Source organism: Gymnoscopelus microlampas (genome assembly GCF_963454915.1).
Source record: "Gymnoscopelus microlampas genome assembly, chromosome: 11".
Taxonomy (NCBI): Eukaryota; Metazoa; Chordata; class Actinopteri; order Myctophiformes; family Myctophidae; genus Gymnoscopelus; species Gymnoscopelus microlampas.
In genome coordinates this window covers 2,819,109-2,839,349 of record NC_139948.1, presented here as the reverse complement: position 1 = coordinate 2,839,349, position 20,241 = coordinate 2,819,109, and the positions used below count along the sequence as shown (strand labels likewise).

Below are 20,241 nucleotides of genomic sequence, written 5' to 3'. Positions count from 1 at the left end.
TGCAACTGTACTTTTTTCAGTTTTTTCTTTCAACACCAAATCTTTTTGCCCAAAATAGCAGATCTACAAGCTCCCAACACGTGACGTGTTGGGAGCTTGTAGATCTGCTATTTTGGGCAAATGCTCCCCCAAGTATAGACATGCTGGGGTCAGCATGTTTATGTTCACGGTGGTCTGGTACATCATTTGAACATAATACAGCTGAATATCTCTAGGCCTATAGTGAGTCATCACTGCATCAAGTTTATAGAGTTTCAATAAGGACTTAGATCCATACAACAATGATTTCATTATAATAGATCTGAGAGACAGTGCTGTTGCACACTGAGGTCCAGTGGTGGAAGAAGTGCTCCAATTGTTTTACTTAAAAGTATCAATACCAATGCAGAAATACTTATACTTCTGTTAAGTAAAAGTGAGGTATTTCAAATGTATTTAGAATGTATAAAATGTAATTAAAATCTTTTAAAAATAGCAGATCTACAAGCTCACGACGTGGCACATTGCGTGCGTTGTAGATCGGCTATTTTCAAATAGCCAAGTACAGGGCTGAAGTGGTTAATGTATGTTTTGTAATAACCAAAATCTACAAGGTAGCTACAGTAGTAACTAAAGTTTTCAATTCATTGTAGAGGAGTAAAAAGTACAATATTTGCCTCTGAAATGTAGTGGTATTGAAAATTGTAAATTGTAAATATTCCAGTAAAAATACCTAAAACTTTTACTGAAGTGCAGTACTTGAGTAAATACTTCATTACTTTTTACCCCTGCTGAGGTCACTAAAACAATCAGAACTCAGGAGACAAAAGACGGTTGGACCAGCCGGACATACAGATAGTTTGATGTCAAGAAGAAACATGCTTGAGCATGAAACAAACCGGATACAGTAGGCGGGCTCTATACCGGAACTCATGAGTTCATTCAGAATGGAAACAGAACCAGGTGACGTGAGGCCACAGCGTCACTTAGGACGCCACAAATAGCTGTCTCGTGTCCAGCGTCCAATTTGTGAAGTCTATGCACTCCAGTGAACAGCATTTATCCATTTAGATACATTTTTATGTTATTAAAACAGTTAAACACTTTTTTTTATTACAAATATACATAATATGTGTTTTCTAGCTTCGTTTAAATGCTTAATTTATAGTTTTAATGTGCAAATGAACCGTTTTTCAATGGTTTTCAATGGTTTCTTTTTACTCTAGAGGGTACTCTTATTCTGAAGAGATCGTCAACCGGAAGTCTTATTTCTGCTCCGTTATTTCTGCTCACGGAACACAGCTGCTAAAAGCTGGCGTCACATTCAAACGGCTCGTGAGGAGATTTTTTCTGTAAGTGTTTTTCAAGAATCTTTCTCAAAATGATTGTGTTAGAATGTCCTCACAAGTATGTAGAGTTGAACCATACAACTGTATGAGTTGAATAAGCGGCTGTTTTGAACGAACTAATGAGATAAACGTTGTGTTTTGTATCCGCTGCGTCTCTGTTTTGGTTTACTTCATAGATGGCGGTGTCATGGTGAAATGTGTGACCTATCGAATTCAGTGACTCCGGGCGCGTTATTCTCTTCTACGTTAAAAGATGAATTCTTTAAATTGCAGAAGAAATACATTCCCCAAGAGATGTGATTTAATTGTTTATCACGACAGCCTATCAACAACTTGAATTAAATCCTAGATAAACTGCTGCTCTGGTTATTATTACCATTATTATTATTATTATTATTATTATTATTATTATTATTTATTATTATTATTTTCTATTCCCCCTCTACACTTAACTTAACCCTAGTACTGGTTGGTGATACTGTAGTTTTTATTTAAAATAAAACTAAATATTAAAAAGTGTTGTTAAACCAAACAACCTCAAACACCAGCCTACACAGTGTGCGGTTATTCGATAGGTCACTAGCGTGGGTGTAACACCTGGCAACAAGTGTACGGGAGCCCAGCAACAGCTTCCCCTGATACCAACCACCTGTTGTTGTTTGATCAACAATGACCAGTGGTGGAAAGTAACGAAGTACATTTACTGAAGTAGTACAATTTTAATTTACTTTACTACTTAGGTACTGTTACTTTAGGTATTTCCAATTTTCAATACTTTTACTTCTACTCCCCTACATCTCAGAGGCAACTATTATTTTTTTACTCCACTTTTACTTTGGCTATTTGAAAATAGCAGATCTACAAGCTCACAGCACGTTGCGATGCAACACATTGGGAGCTTGTAGATCTGCTATTTTCAAAAGATTTCTATACATTTGAAAGAAACCCTTCTGCATAATGAGTACTTTTACTTTTGGTACTTTAAGTATATTTTGATTTTTGATGCCAATACTTTTGTGCTTTTCCTCAAGTACATTTTCAATACCGGACTTTTACTTTTTGCATTGCGGTATTGATACTTTTACTTAAGTAAAACATTTCAACATGTCAACAATCTCATCGTTATTAGTGAGTTTACTGGACATGAAGCATAACATTAAACCAGTTACTCTCTTAATAGTCATTGCAGGTGCGTTAACTGGAATGCAAGTCAATCTGCTGTTAAATAATTCACGGTAAAACTTTACATAAAGGTTGTGTCTATAGTAGTGCATTATAATCACATTACTAATGCATTAATGCACTTATAAGGCTTCATAACACTAGTTATAAATGTTTATAATTATTATGCGTAACAACGTATAACAAAGACACTTTATAAGTGACTAAGTATGGTAGTTATTATGATGTGTTTTTCCGCCGAGCCTGAGCTTAATAATGCATGATGACCCAGCACTTATAATACATCATAAACCTTGTTATAAGTTGTTATGCCTAATTATCAGTGGAGGAAAAAGTAATCAAATGTTTTACTTAAGTAAAAGTACTAATACTGCAAAATAAAAATACTCTGATACAAGTAAAAGTCCAGGATTCAAAATGTACTTGAGTAAAAGTACACAAGTATTGGTATCAACATGTACTTAAAGGTAGGGTAAGTGATATTTTTTGGTTAAAACAAAAAGTATTTTGTTAAAAGGTTAAAATACTATATTCTGATAGTAATCATTGCTATAGAGTGTTTTTTCAGTAACAGATGTCTCCCTGTCTCTCCAGCTCTTTAACAAACAGAAAATACATTTTTCGGTAGGTGTCAAAATCTCAGCCAATCAGGTGAAAGTACCCATTTTTAAGCTTAATTTGTATAGTGTTCCAGTTCCAATTTTGTCTGCTCATTTCTTAGTGTCATCACTTCCAATTTCACTTGTTTAATCTGTATCCTGATTGAGTTCTCTGTCCTGGTTTGGATAAAATTGGAAATGAAACTGAAACGAAAATGCATTTTCTGTTTAATAAAGAGGTGGAGAGACAAGGAGACTCCTAATACTGAACAAACACTCTATAGCAATGAGTACTATCAGAATATAGAGCTATTTAACAATTATTTTAACCAACGCAAATCACTTACCCTACCTTTAAATTACCAAAAGTAAAAGTACTAAAATGTTTGAAAATAGCAGATCTACAAGCCCACAACGCGTCGCATGCGTTGTGAGCTTGTAGATCGGCTATTTTCAAATAGCCTAGGTATAAAATAGGGCTAAAGTGGTTAATGTATGTTTTGAAATATAATAATTTATATCTGCACAGTAACTAGTAACTAAAGTTTTCAAATAATTGTAGTGGAGTAAAAGTACAATATTTGGATCCGAGATCCGAGAGTGGAGTAGAAGTAAAAGTACTGGAGATTGGAAATACTCAAGTAAAGTAGAAATACCTCAAAATTATACTTAATTACAGTACTTAAGTAAATGTACATAGTTACATTCCACCACCGCTAATTATAAACATTTATAACGAGTGTTATGAAGCCATATAAGTGCATTATAATGTATTGTTATAATGCATTAATAGACCCAACCTATAAGTAAAGTGTTACAGACTTCACTGTTGTGGTAAAATGGCTAAGCCGTGTCATTTTTAGGATCCTATAATTCACTGTTCCATGTCTGGATTTACTGTAATTACATTACATTTCATTCCATCAGTGAGAGTATAGACTTGCTGACCAATGGAATAATGTCTGAAGCATCGAGTCGGAGGAGACGGTTTGAGCGAGAAAGGGCTCACGATGCTGGACAGAACGTCTCTACTGACAAACACTCTGAGGAACACACAGCAAGGTGAGGACGAGGAATATTAACCCTTTAAGACTGGGAACGCATCTGTTTAACCACTTTAACCATTATTTTATGCTTTGGCTATTTTTGAAAAATCGAGAAAATTTGTGCAAATCTTTGAATATGTATATATTATTTTTTCAAAGCGAAAATGTTTAACTCAAATCTTTGCTTCTGGGGGTCCCTGGAACAACATATTTTGAGATGAGGGTCCTTTACATGGAAGAAGATATAGCAACAATAGTTTTTCAGACATTTGTTGAGAAGTTTGACAGTTACAAATGTTCGCTTTGAAAAATTGATATTCAAAGATTTTCAAAAAATAGCAGATCTACAGTACAAGCTCATAGTGCGACACTTGGTGCCGCACTATGAGCTTGTAGATCTTCAATGATCTTGTAGATCTGCTAGTTTTGAATAGCCAAAGTACAAAATAATGGTTATAGCTCGAATCTAAGATGACACAGATGCGTTCCAGGTAGGTCTTAATGGATTAAAGGACGACTTCACCCCTTTTCAACCTATCTTCATATAATAGGTCCTCACTAATGCGCATGTTAAAATGATACCATTTTTTTCTACTTGGTCTGTGTCTCATAGGAGGGCTGTGGACAGTCCAGAAACCCGTCTACCAGTGACATCATCGTTAGGCATGATTTTTTTTTCCAACAAGATTTCAATTTTTTTATTTAGATTTTTATTAACACGAGAACAAAGGCTTCTTTTATTGCATTGCAACTTTCCAGGAATAGAAAGCCTGCAGTTTCTATTAGCTTGGATTCCCCATTGATGATGTCACTGGTAGACGGGACTCTGAACTGTCCACAGCCCTCCTCTGAGACACAGACTGAGTAATTTTTTTTTTTACCATTTTATCATGAGTATTAGTGAGGACCAATTATATGAAGACAGGTTGAAAAGGGGTGAAGTCGTCCTTTAACTTAATAATCATCAACAGTTTACAGCATCAACTATAAACACTCCATGATTATGTTATAACATAGACAATCACCTGGACATTCATCGTTATCAGGGTTTGTTCATCCCCTTAAACCCCATAGCCTTATAGACAGGTTTCCTGTTAGTAAACATGAGAGGAATATGACCGCGCAGCTGCGGGGGGAAGCCTATGGGTGCGTTTGGAAATTACGCACCGGAGCACACTCGCCTATTAGTTTGTATTGGCCAGTGCGCTCACTGCCGCTCAGGGCTGTATTTTCGAACGCGCCTTTCCCCCAGGCATGCGCAGATTGCGCATTCTGCTCTGTGATGACGTCGCGCGGAAATCCGTCTATAGGGCATAGCAGTGGCGGCCATTTTCTGGTTCCACTAAGAGAAAGCCAATGCATTTTTTTCCCATAGAGATTTCCAAAAATATTGATATCAATTATTTTAAGCCTAGAATCAAGCCATCCAGGGTCCTGGTGAATCCATGACCATAAAACATTTGGTTTATTATCATGTAAGGCTGGACATCTATCAATATTGTGATATGAGATTACATATCGTTGCTGTCGGGCAGAAACCAGCTAACTCCATTTTTCTACTTTTTATTTTATTTTGAACAAATCAGTGCTATTGAACACCCTTTACGTCTGTGTGTGGGTTTTACAAATATTGAACCAATGAAAAGTAAAAAAGCACAAATGACTAACCTAACTCCATTGAATCCTCAAAACTGTCGGTCAAACCACCTAAGGGCGCGCTCCCACCGCACTTTTATTTTACCTCTGCGGCGGAATCTGCCAATGCTTTGTCAATGCAAATGTGTGGATTCACGGAAGAGCGGATCTTACCGCTTGTCGCGCAGACCTTGCGTTTATCCGCTCTACGCGACTTGTCCATTTGAAGCATAAAACTGCTGGAGGCAGGAGCTGCTTTTCCCCCTCTGTCCAATCGGGTGAGTCGAAGGCGGACCGTCCCAAGACTCAGGAAGCACCATGGTGCTCAAGGCAGAAGGCGGTGCGGGCTACGGGCAGGGTCCTGAAAGTGAGTGACAGGTGCGTCACTCCCGTTTTTTAGAATCCACCGGCTGCAAAAACGGTGGGCGCGCACAACCTGCGTTTAACGCTAGCCGACCATGTTTTGGTGGGAGCGCGCCCTAACTCCAATTTTGGAGATAGTTGTTTTTCATCATTGATTAGAATGACGAAGTCAGACGGAAAAAGAACCAATCCCCAATTTAATGGTCAAAAACCTCCTAACTCCACTTGTGCTTTATCTGGGTAAAGTGATAATAATATAAGGACACATTCAAGTAAGACAATGTATAAAGTCGTCATACCAACTTTGATGAACCAGTATTGTGTTGTTCTAAAAACATGTTTCTTTTTTCATTTCCTGAAAAGTGAATATTTTGGACATAGCTGGTTTCTGCCCGATGTGTGGCATTTTCGATATGTGATATTTGTGATATGAGATGTGAAGTTTTGCCTTTTCCTGCTTTTTTTTTTTTTTTTTTACAGTAAAGTGATACCATTTTATGAACTTACCTGACTGTTCTAGCTGTTCTATTATTTGTCTTAGTTATTATATTATTATATATGTGTAAATTACTTATAATATATAACTCAATATCGATATTGTGAAAATATTGTGGGGATGACTATTGGCGATTTCACAAAATATTCTAACTGCAGTATTGTGAGTGTGGCATGATTGTATCTATATGACCCAGCCCTATATCATGTAGATATGGTAACATGTATTAGTGTTAATGAAACTCTAGCCCAGAGGTCTTCAACAGGGGGTCCGGGACCCCTAGGGGGTCCTCAGAGTTACTACAGGGGGCTGCCAAATCTTTGTGTGATTTTTACATTAACCACTTCAACCAACCATCCCAATTCTGAGGAGAACTTTGGCCAAAAATAGCAGATCTACAAGCGCACAACGCCTCGCGCTGCGAGGCGTTGTGCACTTGTAAATCGGCTATTTTCGGCAAAGTGGTTTAGTATAGGGGGGAAAAAGAGCAGGCTAAGTACAGAGTGAAAGGTCAGGTATACTAAGTATTGTTTAAGTGCATGGTTACATGTCTGGAAACACCCATCAACATGAATCCAACATGATAGTGCTGAGAAACAAGTCTATGAAGCTGCCTATGAAATCTATGAAAAAATAAATATTCTATACAATATATAATGGGGGTCCCTGCTTTATCTCGCTCTCAGCCAAGGGGTCCTTGGCCTGAAAACGTTGAAGACCCCTGCTCTAGCCTCTTTAGATTAGTATGAAAGGTACATTAGCGACTGTGTGACGTTTGTCTTCTTTCCTCAGGCCGAAAGACGTCACCGTCACCCTGAAAGCCAAAGGACAGCAGGAGAGAGGGAGGGGGAGGAGAGGGGAGGAGGAGAAGAGGAGGAGAAGAGGTAGAGTGGCTCCAGAGGAGGTGCAGGAGAAGAGGAAGGAGGGAGAGAGGAGAGGAGGAGGAGGAGATGGCATGAAGATGGAGGCGAGAGATAGAAGCAGAGGAGGTGGGGGGGAGAGGAGGAGACATTCAGAGGAGGAGGAGAGAGAGGGGAGAGGAGGCGGGATGCAGGAGGAGCAGCAGGAGACGGGGAGGACCACGGGAGGTGTAGAGGGAAACGAGGATGGTCTGAGGTGGAGAGTTCACCAGCTGGAGAAAGACAAACTACAGCTGATCTCCCTACATAACCAGGAGGTACACACTACTCCTTCATCTTCTTCTTCTTCTTCTTCTTCTTCTTCTTCTTCTTCTTCTTCTTCTTCTTCTTCTTCTTCTTCTTCTTCTTCTTCTTCTTCTTCTTCTTCTTCTTCTTCTTCTTCTTCTTCTTCTTCTTCTTCTTCTTCTTCTTCTTCTTCTTCTTCTTCTTCTTCTTCTTCTTCTTCTCCTCCTCTTAAACCCTCAAAACGTAGTAAACCAGACCAGAGTTGTCTTTCTGCTTTTTTCCATTGACACAAAACTTCTTCACCAAAAATGGCTGATCTACAAGCTCACAATGCATTGTAATGACACATTGTGAGCTTGCAGATCTGCTATTTTTTCCAGAATACGGATGCTTAATCTTCTTATTTTATTGTTAAACCTCCACCAAGCTATGTTGTATTATGTTTTTGCCCCTAGTCTGTCCAACATATCCCTGAAATCTCCATCATAATCCTGATAATGTTTTCATGTAGTGTCTGTTGTCCTTCTCCAGAGTGGGACATGACTTCATACTAACACACCTAGTAAAATAATTTATGAACTGTAAATCAAAAGAGTGCAATGTAGCAAGAACATCTAAAATGCTGTTTTATGTGTTTTTGTCTGTTTTATCTTGTTTTATGTGTATTTCCAAATTGTCATTCCAAAAGTTTGTGTGTGTGTGTGTGTTTCAGACGTCCAGTCTCCAGTCCCAGCTCGCTAAGCTGAGGTGTGAGGTGGAGAGAGGAGAAGCTGTGAGACAAACCCTGGAATATCAACTGACTGTAGAGAAGAGACATGCTGCTAAACTGTCTGATCTGACCGAACACACTGACGCACTCACTGGTAATTCTACTAGAAACACCCCTTCTCCACTTGCTTGAAATGCTGGATATTTACTGGTATATTTATTATTCTTTGTGTCACGACCTGCCGGTCATACTACAGTGTCACACAAAAGCATCAAAAGTAGCAGATCTACAAGCTCGAAATGCGCCGTTTCGAGCTTGTAGATCTGCTACTTTTGATGCTTTTGAATTTGAATCCTGAAAAGTAACAGTTTTAGACATCCTGAGGTTTCCACCCGACAGAGACGATACAATCTGTCTTACAGATTCATGTCAGTGTGTCACCAGGATTAGGATACATAATCCTTTTCACACTTTCTAATCCTGCTTTATCATCTCACTTCTACAAACCGTTGCCAACTCCCCAAATAGACCTGATCCTACATCCTTGTCATCTATCTATGCCTACTGAACATCCCAAAAAAGTAATATTGTTCCCATAATACTACAAGCAAAGTGTTTATTGTGCTGTACACAGTTATATCGGGTGTAGAATTTGCATTTTGTTTCGGTCTTGGGAAAATTTAAATGCATTCCCAAATTATTGCAACATAATGAAAAATCCTTCTCTCAAGTCGTTCATTTAAGATAGACTTGTTGAATAAAACATTGGCTGGTAATTCAGCAGTCTGAAAGCAGGAACATTGTGGACATTGATGCTTTATGCTTTAGAATAGATAGCATTAATAGAGAATAGTGAACACTTTTCTGCTTCCATGCAACACTTTTCTCCCCAAATCTGTACACTTTTTAAGATTTGTTGAAACTTAAGATGAAGTTGCTTTGTGCAGCTCAGCTATAAGGGTTATGTGTATAATTGGCCTCTGCCTGCTGAGATGGTTAACAGTTGCCGACAGTTCAATCAGTGACGGGAATCGATGATGATTCTATGTGTGGTCATGTTTACTCCTCATGAGTCATTTGTAGCAGTGACCAAGGTCAGGCAAGTCCGAGTGAAATTAGACCCACGCTCTATGTCCATTCAACATCAGATCTAAAGAATGTCATTGATCTCACCTTGTGGTTAACCTATTATACCCCCACCATTATGGTCTTCTTTTTTCCCTTCAAAAGGCATTGCTTTTGGAATTTCAGTAACCACTTCCTCACTATCAGCAGCACTGAGAAGTAAAGGCTTGATGGCACCACTGCATACTGTAGTTTACAATCTTGGCTCTGAACCAATAAGACCATACGATTCTTGTCTGCTCATGTGCAACAGTCCTTGAGAACCTAAGGTCGCTCGTACATGTGCTAGATATGCTATTTTTGCTTCTCGGGTCCCTGGAATTAAAAATTTTGAGATGGGGATTGGCAGCCAAATACATATAATTTTGGGAGTCCTTGACACGAAACAGCTTGAGCTCCACTGTACTATGGTGTATAGCAACAGACATTAGAATCGGCCTCAGGTCATACTGGGTTAAACCCCATGTGGTCCCTCAGGGCTCCATATAGTGTACGTTCTGTTTTCTGTTATAGTGGGGAAGGCTTTCGTTGAAAATGGCTGATCATAGCACGACACGTTGTGAGCTTGTCGATCTGCTATTTTCAACAAAAGCCTTCCCCACTATAGGGATGCTGTGGTTAATTACTGGGAAACACCCATTATGTCAGTGGTACACATACACAACTTGTTCTTTGTGTGTGTGTGTGTGTGTGTGTGTGTGTGTGTGTGTGTGTGTGTGTGTGTGTGTGTGTGTGTGTGTGTGTGTGTGTGTGTGTGTGTGTGTGTGTGTGTGTGTGTGTGTGTGTGTGTGTGTGTGTGTGTGTGTGTGTGTGTGAGCAGTGCGCTGTGCAGAGCTGCAGCAGACGGTGTGTGACCTTCAGACAGCTCTGGAGGTCACCAGACAGTCCCGACAGCAGGACCAGCATGCACTGCAACAGGAAGTAGAGGAGAGAGACAGACTCCTGTTCAGCGTCAACACAGAGAACGACAAACTACACACCCTGCTGCAGGTAACACACACACACACACGCACACACACACACACACACACACACACACACACACACACACACACACACACACACACACACACACACACACACACACACACACATGCTCACATCCGATCTTTCTGCGTTTTTGTACACATGCTTTCTCTCGCATCTCTCTCTCTCCTTCGTTCTCAGGAGCAGGAAGAAGTGATGGAGGGATTGAAGAGGAGGTTGGAGGAGGTGGAGAGGGAGAGAGAGAGAGACAGCGAGGCCCTCAGACGACAAACCAACGAACTGAAATACCTGATGGAGAGAGAAGAGAAGAGCAGGAAGGAACTGGAGGTACAGAGAGAGATCCACCAAAAGATACAAATGCATGAGTTTTATTTAGTTCCACCATGTTTTATTAGAATGCTCTGATGAAGTCTCTCTAGGCCACATGTTCCCAAACGCATTCACAAATAATTCTCCTCATTGACTTACATTGCAGTGAATCAGCTCTCAAATACACAATTTTAGTACATAAATGAACGCAACCAAATCAGATTCTGACAATGCATAACATTATGAAACCGGACACGGCATTTAAAAGTGAAAATGTAAATTCCCTTGGCCCAAGAGTTAAACACTTTGAATCCCTACCCGCCTTGATCAGAATTGGATTTTGCATAGTTCAAAACCAATAAATAGGACTGGAATCACTTTGTTTTCTGATCTGTGATCTTAGAAATATCTCAGCAATCATTATTTCAACAAGACATATGCGTTTGTTTGATTGACTCATTCACTGCCAGACTTATTTCTGGCTGTGTTTGCCCACTGCCAGCGATTTTATAGATTTTCTTATCTTTTTCAAGTAGTCACAGGCGTTGACACTAAGGGTTGCCCACTTGCCCCTCTGGCAGGTAAATAAAACTTTCGGGCAGGTGGAGTTTACTTTGGAGGTTGCCCGACTAGGCAAGTGCTCGTTTGAGAGGGGATGCAACCGTCTATAAACAAAACGATATATATATATATCAGTGATGTTGCTAGGTTTTCAATGTAATGGGTCCTGGGATGCAAGGGTGGTCTTTTAGATGGGTCCCAGGGACATTTTATGGGTCCCACAAAAATGCACAGCGTTTAACTCGTGTTTCATCTTATATGGTTATATTCATGTACATGTATCTGAAAGAAAAGTACACAATTCCAAATCCGACAACTAGTACTTGTAGTACTTGTAGTACTTGATTTTTTTTTTTACATTAACCACTTGAATCCTAGTATCCCTTTTCTGAGGAGAACTTTAGCCAAAAATAGCAGATCTACAAGCTCACACTTGTGAGCTTGTAGATCGGCTATTTTTGGAGTTATAGGTGTGTAAAGGGAAAAAAGAGCAGCAAAAGTTTATCTGAAACACAATTTTATACAATATAGAGGGGGTCCCTGCTTCATCTCTCTCTCAACTAGGGGGTCCTTGGCCTGAAAACACTGAAGACCCCTGCTCTACAGGGAATTATTTGATATCTGGCTGCACGGAAAGACACAAGAATCACAGCTGCCATTAATTAGTGCTGTTCAGTGTTGATTGCCTAGTGGTCAAATTGGGGTCAACGAGCCATCGTTAACTTGCTTTGAAGTTGGGCTGCAAGTTGCGCAGCACTCTGACTCTCTCCCTCTAGCAGCACTCGCACTCATAGATATATATAAAGGCTAGATGGCTCAAGGGGCGGCGCAAGCGTAGCTCAACCGCGGCCATCTTGCGACGGTCACTCATAACATTATGTCTATGGTGCATATACTTTGAAATAACCATAGCGTGCTCAATTTTCATCCGATTTTCAAACGGTTTGGTGTTTTGTAAACACCAAAGATGTAGTTATGATACTGCATACTTATAATTATAATCATGTTTTTTTTTTAAAATACAATAATATCATAACTACATCTTTGGTGTTTACAAAACACCAAACCGTTTGAAAATCGGATGAAAATTGAGCACGCTATGGTTATTTCAAAGTATATGCACCATAGACATAATGTTATGAATGACCGTCCCAAGATGGCCGCCATGTGGCGACGTCGTACTCCATTGGCCAGCAGCGCGGGTGAGTCATCTAGCCTTTATATATATCTATGCTCGCACTGCCCTGAGACAGAGAGAGAATACTTCTCCATACGGCGGTGTTTTACCGAGATTTTTCTTGTTTTCTGCACTATGCCTTGTAATCCGCGGACGGCTTTGAAATCCACGGATGGCCTTCAAATCCACGGTAATTTCCGCTAAATTGTAGTGCGTCCCATGGACGCAAGACGGTGCCATGAATGCGTCCTTTTTCAATATGGTGCGTCAGAGACGCAGGACGCAGGCCTATGAGCATCTCTGATATATATATATATATATATGTCTAAACACCTGAACGTGGCCAGAGCACTCTGTCTTCTCATCTGTAGAATGTAAAATAAAAGCACTGTTTACCTATAATGTGCTGTTTTCACTGTTGCTACACTTAAAAATATAAAATAACGTGTGAACCCATAGTCATATTCATAGCTATGTAGGTATTTAGCATAACAATTGAGGTATGACATGTATGTTTTAATTGCACAGCCCCAGAAAGTAAAAAAAAAAAAGTGTTAAATTGAACGGTAACTCACATTTTACCTATCATTTTATAATGGACGATTTACTTTTCGGGCAACTGGGCATGACTTTTAGGCAAGTGGAACATGACCTGTACTTGCCCGACGGGCAAGTGCCTCTGAGACCTTAGTGTCAACTGAGTCACTGAATATTTATCTCCATTATCGCGAACTCGTTGACATTAATTGTCTGCCTTTGAAAATAGCATGTCTTAACCCGGCTTATTTTACTGTTTGGACGAATTAGGAAGAAGATCCGGACTGGATGTAGCGTAAAAATGGATTGAAATTGATTTCATTTGTGAGGGAGGTCTGTCTGTTCCATCCAACTCAGCTGTGTGATGTGAATGTTGCTTGTAGTTGTCAGGTCAGAAGGTGAAGAGTTTACAATCCAACGTGGAAGCAGAGAGATCCGCTCACCTGGAGACCAAGTTCAACTCTGAGATCATACAGGTGACACACACACACACACACACACACACACACACACACACACACACACACACTACAAAACGCTTCAGTGAGGCGCGAGATGTGATGTGACAGTTAAGTCAAATCACCAGTAGGTGGCAGTAGAACACCATAGTACTGTAGTTAACTGATTTTAGAAGTCCATATAGACCACTGGTTCCCAAACAGTGGGTCAGGAATAAAAATCCCTTTTTTCTTTTCCTAGAAAATAATAATAATCAAAGGGATTCCAAAAATAAAACCCTTTTTTAAGAAGTAGTGAAAATGTCTCTTTTGGATTTCAAGCTAAAACGTTTGGGAGCCACTGATTCTACACAAATCAGTGCATAGCTACACAGTAAAATCCTCAGTGTTAATTTACCTCTGATGCCCTACAAATGTACAGAGTTACACATGGATGAGTGAACACTGAGGACTTTACTGTGTGGAATATGTGGATACATACAGTAGGAGGTAGTGATGAGCGGGTCGACCCGTAACCCGCGGGACCCGCGGGTCAACCCGCGGCGCGGGTGGGTCGAGTCAGAATTTCAGAGGCAATTATGCGGGCTGTGGGTGAGCGGGTCAGCCGCTCTCACACGCAAAAAAAAAAAAAATGATCACATGCTCTTGTTTTGTCTTTATTCCTAATAAGAATAAGAATAATAACAATAAAACAGTTTGAATACACTTGGGGATTATTTCTAACCATGATTTTACAGAATTTAAAAAAAATCGCGGGTCGCGGGGCGGGTTGAGCCATAGATTTATATATGGGTTCGCGGGGCGGGTTGAGGCTGGTTGGGTTCCGTCGCGGGGCGGGGCGGGCCGAGTCATGAAAAAACCCGACCCGCTCATCACTAGTAGGAGGACATAGTGTGCTGGGCTGCACACTGTTGTCTCTATTATTGCCCCTATTTAATGACTTTCATTTTTCAATCAATCTGCAAGTCATTTATAATACAAATAATAAAATGCTAGTTATCTATTAATGACATTCAGCAAATGGTCTGGCCTGCCGGGAATCGAATCAGCTGGGACTCGCTGAGTAAGAGACCAGAGATGCAAGTTAGCTATTAATAGCTAACTCTGACCTAACAGTTTTGTTGGGCATGGCCCCTTTAACCCATTAAAACCGGGAACGCATCTGTGTAACCAACCACTTAAACCATTATTTTATACTTTGGCTATTCAAAAATAGCAGATATACAAGCTCAGAGTGCAGCACTATGAGCTTGTAGATCTGCTATTTTTGAAAAATCTTGAACATTTGTGCAAATCTCTGAATATATATATATTTTTAAGTGAACATTTGTAAACTCAAATCTTTGCTTCTGGGGGTCGCTGGAACTAAATATTTTGAGATGGGGGGTCCACGGCCAAATACATATAATTTTGGGGGTCCTTGACATGAAAAAGTTTGAGAACCACTGATATTATAGCAACTCAAGTGTTTGTGTTTCAGAAAACTGTTAGGATTAAGAATACATTTGCAGAATCTGCCTCAGGTCTTAATGGGCTCAAGAAAGAAAGAAAGAAAATAATGCAGAGCATTGCATCCATGTGGTATTCGCCACTTGGCTATCGGGTCGACCATTTGTTCTCTAACCTTATGCGAGACTTTGTTTCTTTACTCTGGTGGTGTTATACAACAAAATTATTTACTGTGTGTGTGTGTGTGTGTGTGTGTGTGTGTGTGTATCGAGGTGTGGTCGAGGCTTACACCCCTGCCCGACCACTTCGGTCTGCCGCCACGGGGCGACTGATTGCCTCGTCGCTCAGTGGTCCTTCTGGTCGATCTACACGGTCACAGCTTTTTTCTGTTCTGGCCCCACAGTGGTGGAATGAACTCCCCACTGATGTCAGGACAGCAGAGTCACTGCCCATCTTTTGCCACAGGCTGAAAACCCACCTCTTCAGGAAATACTACCCTTCCTCTTTGCCTGGCCTACTTGTTGTCAATTATTTGTACAAGCTCTTGTTTTATTGGATCTCGTTTATTCGATACGCTTATTTGTTTTAGCTCTGGCTCATTCGATTTTCCTATTTGTCTCATCTGTTTAACTCATTCACTGCCTGAATTATTGTTGGCCGCGTTTGCCCACTGCCAGAGATTTTTCATTGAAAAAAAAAAAGTACTCAGGAGCCGAGATACAGAATTTTTAAGTTTTAAGTTAACAAGGAAGTGGGTGGGAGTCTAGATCTTCGAAAAATCATATCTCCTTGGTCTTTGGGTCCAAAAACAAAAAACAAAACAAAAAAACGTGTTATACGTCAGTGGCAGCATTGGTAAACGGGAATAATTACGTGTATTACGTCAGTGGCAGTGAATGAGTTAAGAAAGTAGGTAGCTGATATATTGCACTTTTACCTTAGCGCTAGGTAATGTAGGTATACTCTTAGTCGCTTGTTTAAGAAGAGAATGCACTTAAAACTTCTGGTGATTTAGTAGTTTTCTTGCCTACCTATGTTGAATGCACTTATTGTAAGTCGCCTTGGATAAAAGCATCTGTGTGTGTGTGTGTGTGTGTGTGTGTGTGTGTGTGTGTGTGTGTGTGTGTGTGTGTGTGTGTGCGTGTGCGTGTGCAGCTGCGTATCAGAGACCTAGAGGCGGCCGTGTCAGTAGAGCGGTGTGGCCACCAGGAGGCGCTCTCCAGCCTGGAGATGTTGAGGAGTCAGTTCATAGAGCTGGAGAGAGCTGCCGGTCTGGACAGAGATGCACACCACAAGTAAGACACGTTCCTTCCATCCAAAACACACATGATGGAAACTGTAGTTTGCATCCAAACTCATGGATTTCAAGTTCTCAGTCATTTGGATTTGGAAGCATGTTGCGCAGCGACAATAGACGATCTACAGCTTGTAGATCTGCTATTTTCGGTTATAATTTTAACATTAGAGCATTTGAAGTGGTCAAACGAAAGAATCAGATATATACTCAAAGATAAACTGAAAGATTTTGAAAAGATTTGGAAGCCTTTAGTCTCCTTTCTTAAAGGTTGAAAGGCTAATCCTTGTGGATGACCCGTGTCGCACGTAATCTGGGGCAGCACTTCTGGGGAGGGGGAGGGGAGGCGGGAGGGTCCCTTTGTTCTTTGCTTAAGTTTGGGTTGTTTTTTTTCTCCATGTTACCTGTCTGTTTTGTGTTTATGTCTGTTTGTTTTTGTTTAAAAAAAAAGGAAGCTAAATGTACAACTATAACCTGTGCTTCACAATAAAAATATTTGAAATGTAAACTAGCAATATGTTCAGAAGCATCGTCCATAAAATCTGAACCCATTTACACCTGGAACGCATCTGTGTCACTTTAGATGACTTTGGGCTGTTCATAAATAGCAGATATACAAGCTCATATGAGCTTGTAGATCTGCTATTTTTTTTTAATCGTGAAAAAAATATATTTTTAATTTTTTTCAATAAACTGTTAGGATTTAGAAAACATTCTTGAATCGGCCTCAGGTCTTAACACATTGAGTGCCAGAGGTTTTAAAAAAAACGATGTAGTGTCACTGGCAGTTTTTAACCATTTTTGAACCTTTTTCAAGTAGTCACAAAATATTTTCAGTGATCACCGTCCTCACGGTGATCCCCTCATTACACACACAGGGGTCTCCTACAATCGGGGGAAAAAATTTAAAAACATTCGGTAATCCGTTCCATAGTTGCAGCCAGTTGAAAATAGTCAAAAATACATAGTAAAAAAGAAAAGTACGCAGGAGCCGAGATACAGGCTTTTGAAGTCTTAACACATTGATGGCCAAGATCGCATTGATGCGTTCTTTCAAATCCATCGCTTGCTTGCCAGCAATTCAAAAGAACGCATTGATGCGTTCTTTTGAATTTTCATTGTTTAATCTGTGATCGCGCGGGCGCGGGTCTGTTTATTTTTCATCAGCACTTTCGTTTTCCACTTACGTCACACTCACCCGGAGCCGGATGTATAACGCAGATTTCGTTTCCGGGTCACATTGTTTTTCTCCGGTCATTTTCGGCCAGAATAGGGAAAAACACGTTTTTTCACACGGTATAAAATACAAACGGACAGCTCAACTTCTATTTTCTTTGGTCCGGGTGACTAACAGTCATCGTCGTCGTGTATCATATCGTTTTCAGGCCGATCCGGGGATCAGGGATTGTCGAATCATAACATCCGGTGAATGACCGGATGTGACGTGGGCCTGTTTGGGAGGGGGCGAGCGAGGTGCTCAATGTGTGGATTTGCTGCTCTCTACTGGTGGAACTGTTGTATGCGCTTAAAACCACAATCAGAGAATTTATTTGAATGAAAAATAAAAAAACACGCAAATTGCTGGCACAGGGGTGAGTACATTATGAATAAACTCTGGCAGTCAATGTGTTAAGTTAACCAGGAAGTGGATTGGAGTCTAAATCTTCGAAAAATGATATCTCCTGGTGCTGTGAAGGGAAAAAATATATATACATATTTTTTCCCCAAAAAACGGCTATAACCGTTTTTGGCACTCCTCGTTTGGATTATGAAAAACGGTCCGGACCGTTTTTGGCACTCAATGTGTTAATGGGTTAAAGCCTCAATCTGTGATGTGTTGGCCTGGTTCGCAGTATGTAGAATAGCAGGAACAATATTACTAAAACCCTCATAGTTTTACATATTGTGTGGTATGGGGGGGGGGGGGTCTCCTTTCACACTGTTTCACAATTCCCACATCAGGACTTGGTCATAACAAACATTTTCAGTCGTGAGATTGTATTTAGCTTGAATCCATGCAAACTACAGCTAGACCGATATCTATCGGTTTGATCCTCGGAAGCCCCTCAAGGACCCCTGGTCGTCCCCGGACCCCACTTTGAGAACCACTGTCCTATAGACCACCGATTACCAATGTTTGGACCAAGATGTTGTCAAAAAGTGCAACATTTTCTAATCAATCTGAAACTAGGCTTTTATTTGATCTAGTTTCTATGTGATAACATATTTCTTATAAGAGAAGAAGGCAATAAAATGCTAACTTTTTGATGTAGATACAAAATAAACACGTGAACTGAACTTTATTTAACATTCAAAAGTTTAGAAAATGGAAAGACTTTAAAATTGTGTGTGTGTGTGTGTGTGTGTGTGTGTGTGTGTGTGTGTGTGTGTGTGTGTGTGTGTGTGTGTGTGTGTGTGTGTGTGTGTGTGTGTGTGTGTGTGTGTGTGTGTGTGTGTGTGCGTGCGTGCGTGCGTGCGTGCGTGCGTGCGTGCGTGCGTGCGTGCGTGCGTGCGCGTGTGTGCGTGTGTAGGTTGCAGAAGGAGTACGAGCAGTGTAGATGTGAGCTGAGCGTCGCCGTGGAGACAGAGAGGAAGAGGAGCTCTGAGCTGATGGACAGACTGGAGGAAGAGGAGAGACAACACACACACTGTCTGTCACTGTTACAACAGGTACACACACACACACACACACACACACACACACACACACACACACACACACACACGAAAGCAGGATGGCTCATTCATATGCAAGAGCTGTTTGTTTTTAAAGACATTAATGTATTCTCCATCACTAAGTTGTAAGTGTGTGTGTGTGTGTGTGTGTCTATAGGCTGGGAAGACACAGTCCTGTATAGAAGAGACGTACATGAACTGTATAAACCAGATCCAACACGCACTACAGCAACACAACATTGCAACAACACACAACACAGGTACGTGTTTCTTTTGTTTAGTTTTTCCTTGACCACCAATGTACAGAATGAGATTTAGATAGCATGTTGTTTAGACCAGTGGTTGTCAAACCTTTTCACGTCAGGGACCTCCAAAATGATATGTATGTGGCCGCCGACACCCATCTAAAATTATTTTGTTCCAGGGACCCCCAGATGCAAAGATTTGGGTTAAAATGTTCGCTTTAAAAGAATATGTATATTCAAAGATTTGCACATATTTTCACGATTTTTCCAAAAATAGCAGATCTACAAGCTCATAGCGCGGCACTCGGTGCCGCGCTATGAGCTTGTATATCTGCTATTTTTGAAAAGCCAAAGTGTAAAATAATGCTTTTTAGCTCAAATCTAAAAGTGACACAGATGCGGCCTCAGGTCTTAGTGGGTTAAAAATATAGATTCAAAGATGTGCACAAATGTCCACGTTTTTTTTTTTAAAGTAGCAGATATACAAGCTCATAGCGCGGCAAAAAGTGACGCGCTATGAGCTTGTATATCGGCTATTTTTTTAATGGCCAAAGTATAAAGTATAAAATATAATATAGTTTTTAGTGGTGTTAACCTGGTGTTTTCGAAGCACTACAATACAGTACATTGTTCAGGTTCCCAGATTGCTGTGATGTTGACTTGTTTGTTTCCAGAGGCTGCAGATAGACAGGACACACACACGCACACCGATGCTGTTCTACTACTACTGAAGAACACACTGAGCTACTACCAACACACACTGGACAACACTAACACACAGGTACGCGCGCACATGCACGTACGCGCGCACATGCACGCACGTGCGCGCACACACACACACCATTTACAATTTAGTTATAATATACATAGCAGACACTCTTAATCCAGAGCGATTTAGAGAAAGCAAGGTAAACACGCGG

The 20,241-nt window shown here is 40.5% G+C and overlaps 1 protein-coding gene across 1 annotated transcript in view; it reads left to right on the top strand.

Moving 5' to 3' along the window:
• Positions 1-7,697: 7,697 nt before the first annotated feature.
• The window catches only part of LOC311055693 (coiled-coil domain-containing protein 171-like), a gene marked incomplete at its 5' end in the record, with an annotated part of 44,814 nt that continues 32,270 nt past the window's right edge, over positions 7,698-20,241 (top strand). Inside the window, 9 exons of the mRNA XM_084071959.1 lie at positions 7,698-7,826; positions 8,507-8,657; positions 10,449-10,618; positions 10,796-10,942; positions 13,583-13,675; positions 16,262-16,401; positions 18,932-19,070; positions 19,234-19,336; positions 19,996-20,102. Coding sequence (XP_083928085.1) covers positions 7,698-7,826; positions 8,507-8,657; positions 10,449-10,618; positions 10,796-10,942; positions 13,583-13,675; positions 16,262-16,401; positions 18,932-19,070; positions 19,234-19,336; positions 19,996-20,102 — 1,179 coding nt within the window. The remainder of the gene's footprint in view (positions 7,827-8,506; positions 8,658-10,448; positions 10,619-10,795; positions 10,943-13,582; positions 13,676-16,261; positions 16,402-18,931; positions 19,071-19,233; positions 19,337-19,995; positions 20,103-20,241) is intronic.